At 41.9% G+C, this 4874-nt stretch overlaps 1 protein-coding gene across 15 annotated transcripts in view; it reads left to right on the top strand.

The window, feature by feature from the left end:
- Positions 1 to 4874, top strand: part of Phldb2 (pleckstrin homology like domain family B member 2) — a 132954-nt gene that overhangs the window by 47633 nt on the left and 80447 nt on the right. For all 15 annotated transcript variants that reach the window (XM_004624704.3, XM_023702053.1, XM_023702061.1 and 12 more), the window contains exon 2: positions 535 to 1883. In XM_004624704.3, coding sequence (XP_004624761.2) covers positions 535 to 1883 — 1349 coding nt within the window. The remainder of the gene's footprint in view (positions 1 to 534; positions 1884 to 4874) is intronic.

The following is a 4874-nucleotide window of genomic DNA, read 5'->3' as shown; positions in this document are numbered from 1 at the left end:
TTTTTTTTGGCAGAACTGGGGATTGAACTCAGACCCTTGCGCTTGCTAGGGAAGGTTTATTCTACCGAGCCATCTCCTTGGCCCTTAATTTAATTTTACTTTTAAGAGTAAAAGCAGAGCAAAAACAAATAGAAAAAAAAGACAGAAACAGGCTAACACAGGAAAGCCTTTTCGACATTGGCCAGGTAGACAGTCAGGCAGCACCGGCTGGTTCTCAAAGGATGCTAATAGTGAAGGGAAATTTTTTTTCCATTTTCTTACTGCTTCAATCTAATTTTACAGTATTACTTGTGAGAGATTTCTTTACCCCAAATATCATTGCTGTCTTCTTGAGTTATTATTCTTTTGTGCAAAAATTGTCCCCGCTCAGTGGCCCTTATTCCTCAGTTTCCAACGGAATATTATTAGAACAGTGTGTGTTGGTCAGTTGCATTAGGTCAGACTGCAAGGCTGATGGTTCAGATGTACACTTATAAGTGGTTGTTCATCTCAAATCCTTTTTCACTAAATAAAACTTTTTTTTTTCCTTTACAGATCCTTGCAAGATTATGGCAGAGTGTAGCCATATGCAAAAACAGCTGGACTTACAGAATGGTAGCTTAGAGGAGGGCTCAGTGGTGAGTTCCCTGGAGAACCATTCTGCAGACGTGATGGAGAACGTAAGCTCCAAGAAATACTCTTCCAGTCTGAAGTTCAAAGCCAATGGAGACTATTCTGGCTCCTATTTAACCCTCTCACAACCTGTGCCTGCTAAGCGAAGCCCTTCCCCTTTGGGCACCAGTGTCAGAAACAGCCCTTCGCTAGCCAAACTCCATGGAAGCAAGCAGTTCTCCTGTGATGGAACTGACAAAAATATTTCCACAAAACCTCCCACCCCCTCCCTCAACACTACACCCTCCCATGGTGGATATCCACTCGGGAGAGCAGAGTTTGACCATTACGGTGGTCGGGATAGTGAAAGGTCCTTGAGACTCTCCGAGAAGCTTCCTTATTCCAAATATAACTCTAGAAATAAATCACATGACAATGTGTACTTTCTTGGAGGAGTAGAAGGGAAAAAGGCATCTGGTTCGCTCCTGACCATGTGGAATGGAAGTTCCCTTAGCGACTCTGGACACTCATCCATCAGCAGGTCTGGGGCAGCAAGCATGCCTTCAAGCCCAAAGCAAGCCAGGAAAATGAGCATCCAGGACAACCTGACCCCTCAACCCAGGATAACCAGACACAAGGACCCAGCATCTGAAAGCATCAGTTCAAGAACTAGGAAGTATTCAGGTGGCAGCCTGAGTCACATGGGAGCCTATAGCCGATCACTTCCCAGGTTGTATAAAGCCACAGAGAACCAGCTGACACCTTTCAGCTTGCCTCCAAGAAGCTCTCTGGGCAATTCCAAAAGAACCAGACTGGGGGAAAGGGATCTACCTCATAGCATCATAGATAGTGACAATTACCTTAATTTTTCTTCTTTAAGCTCAGGGGCTTTACCCTATAAAACCACTGCCTCAGAGGGTATTCCTTATGCAAGTTCCACCTTCAGTGTTCCTGCGAGCCCTCGAGTGGCTCGGAAGATGCTTCTGGCCTCCACCTCCTCCTGTGCCTCTGATGATTTTGATCGGGCGTCCTACTCGGGAACGAGCACAAATCACTCATTTTCTGCTGGAGAGCCAGACAGGGTATTTGTGGCCAGGAGGAACTTCTCTTGTGGCTCCATGGAGTTTGATGATGCTGAGTTGGACAGCCTCAGACAGGTATCAGGAACTCCCCAGCCTGTGCTACGGGAACGGAAAAGCAGCATTAGCTCCATTTCAGGAAGGGATGACCTGATGGATTATCACCGGCGGCAGAGGGAGGAAAGACTCAGGGAACAGGAGATGGAGCGACTGGTAAGCTTTCTCCTGGCCTCTGTTTCACTGACTGTCATTTTCAAGGGAGCCTTGGAGACAGACACCCTGGCTGTGTATGGGGGAGCAGTTCCCTTGTGCACCAGCCACTGCTCTCACTTCCTGGGTTCTCTCCTGCTGTCTGCCTCTTCCCTGGTCAGTCCTGGTGGGCCTGTGTGAGCATATCGAAGGCCTCCAGGAGCCTGATTGAGTTGTTCTGTAGCACTGTCACAACTATAAATTCTTGAAAAAGCTAAAAGTACTGGAGGTTTTACTGAATTTCTTGACATCTTATAAAATTTTTTTAAGACTATGGGGAAATACTGATTTGTATTATGTCATTGTATTTGCAGTTATGTGATTATAACAGTAGTCAGGGAAATCATGACTCATTGGGAACTAGACAGTGAACTTGTCTACAGGCCAGTTGTCTGAGGAGTCAAAACGACCCTTCAGTGGTGCCTCAGTGGTGCTCCGTTCTTCTCTGTACTGTTCACACACACATCAGAATTTCTTCTGGCTTATTTCTTAACGTGTGTATTGTATTTGTGTCATAGGTGTATAAGACTCACTGTGTTGGACATGGGAAAAATCTGATGTACGCATTTCCTCCTGCAGTGGAGCTCGTTCATAAGTCAGGGACTTGCTGTGGACCTCCATGTTACACATACTAACAAAACTTGTTATCGTTTTTCATTCCAAGGGAATTGATGTTTGAAATGGGTAATACTGTGTGATGGCTTGCATCTAAATGTACTCTGAAGGCCTCTGCCGTAAGAAGTGAGGCTTTTTCAGAGATGGTTGAATCTGGAATGTGTCATTGATTCAGGGTACAATGCTAGGGTTATGGGTGCTAGGATTAAGAGTGAGTGATTACCAAATGAGTCTACTGATTGGTATGTTATCACCCTAATCCTGGTATCCTAGATATCATGTAAGACATTTAAAAAAGGCTTGTCTTACACCTTGTTGCCTACCATGAACTCTTTCTCCTCTGGAGTGCCTCTGCCAGGCCACCCTACCTTGGAGTCAGCTGATAATGGACTGAAAACTCCACAAATTCTGAGCTAAAGACACCTTTCACCCTCAGTTTGTAGGTGTTAGGTCTTGTCTGAGCAATGAACACAAATAATGGAAACATACTGAGAATAATAGGAAATATCTCTGGAGAATTCCACTAATGAATGAGAGAAAGCTACTCTGTTTTCCTGTTCTCTGTTAAGCATAGATTTTCCTTTTAGAATGAGTACATGCCAGAGGTTATTTTACTTCATTAATGATTAATGATTTTCATAATGAGAAAAGTTGGGATGGTAAAGTTGGTTTATAAAGTACAGAATTCTCAGAAGTAGTTTAGTTACTTAAAAAGTACTTAAAGTATGTAGCAGTTAGAATTTTGAATCGTGTCCAGAATGACTTAGTGCCTCCCAGTACAATGACATTGTAATCCTTGGATCACACTTGACAGAAACTGTTTACATTTATACTGGACAGAATTTATCTGACATTTTACAACAAGAATCATTTACATCATTCAGAATACTTAGTAAGGTAATATCTGTCTTTGTGGAGCATCCACATATCCTAACTAATAATGGTGAAAGAATACAAATGTGAGGGCCGGCCAGATAGCTCAGTGGAGTAAAGCGCCTGCTTAGGCAAAGTACAGGGACCAGGGTTCGATAGCCGGCCCCACGTGCAGTGCTGGCCCCGCCCCCGAGGGGCACTGAGACAGCAACTGAGATTGGGCTTGGTGGCGCACGCCTGTAATCCCAGTGCTTGGGAGGCTGAAAACAGGAGGATCACTAGGAGTTCGATCTGTGTAGTGAGACCTGGTAGACCCTGTACTAAATACATTCAACAAAAAAGAAAGAAAGAAAGAAAGAAAGAAAGAAAGCAAATATGCATGCTGCTAGAGAATTAGTTATTCTTTGGGTGGATCAGTTGCACAGTGAAACAGTCTAATAACCCTCTTTGTTATCATAAGTACTGTCCAGGGATTATTTATAGTCCTAAAAGGGCACATTGTGCTGGGGCTGATTTCATTGATGTACATTCAGAAGTTTTAATTAGCATTTAAAACATTTTCTTATAAACGAATGGAAACATAGTGCTGCACTGTGTTAAAGAATTATTTTTTTAATTAATTTTATTGAGAAACAAATAGCAATGAGACAGTTTCAAAACCAATTAGTAGGACCGTTTCAATAATTAATGCATTGCATATTGTTGTCTTCATAGTGGTTATTCATAGTACAAGATGCAGACATGATATCCTGTCCAAACATTATTAGTACAAATCTTTCTTCTCATGGAATTAAGAGAAAGTAGCTGTATATATATATATATCCTATTTTGTATATACAGATACGAAATGGTCCTCCATTTGTATCCCGTTTTTTGTTTAGTTTTGTCAGAGATGGATATTCCATTACCATTTAAATATTCTAGGTGCATGAAAAGAATTATTTTTAATGAATTTTTTCACTCCAGAAATCTTCCTTAACTCATTTATTCTTCTATCTTAAGGACAGAAAAATCAAACTCCAGAAATTAATCTGCCCTGGGCTTTGTGTTTGCTGTCTATAAAATGTTAAGTTTCTCTGTCTTCTAGATTCTCTAGAGGAATAGGACCCTCCGTGAAGGTTAGGTTTTGGCAATCCAGGAAGAGTTCATTTTAGTTCCTATGCTGTCAGGACCCTGTAAGTCATAGGCAGGTTCAACTGCTTGGGAGACCTTTGTGGATATTGTTTTAAATAATCAGTTATGATCTTTTTCCTTAGTAGTGTGCCTGGCATACCTGCTGAAATGGGACTTGTTTTTAAGTAAAACACTCTAGATTTGGCCTTGGTTGCAGTGTGTATTTGAAAAGGAGAGGGCAGGTTCTTACTGACAAATATAATATGCAAAACTGATATTGCCTTTAAAAAGTAACCTGACTAAAAACTTTCATCCTGAGTTCTGAGGGATCAGTGAGGATCAGCTACTATTGAA

Source organism: Octodon degus, unplaced genomic scaffold, assembly GCF_000260255.1.
Source record: "Octodon degus isolate 3935 unplaced genomic scaffold, OctDeg1.0 scaffold00007, whole genome shotgun sequence".
NCBI lineage: Eukaryota > Metazoa > Chordata > Mammalia > Rodentia > Octodontidae > Octodon > Octodon degus.
Note: the sequence above shows the minus strand (reverse complement) of the source record. Positions and strands in the feature narration are given on the sequence as shown.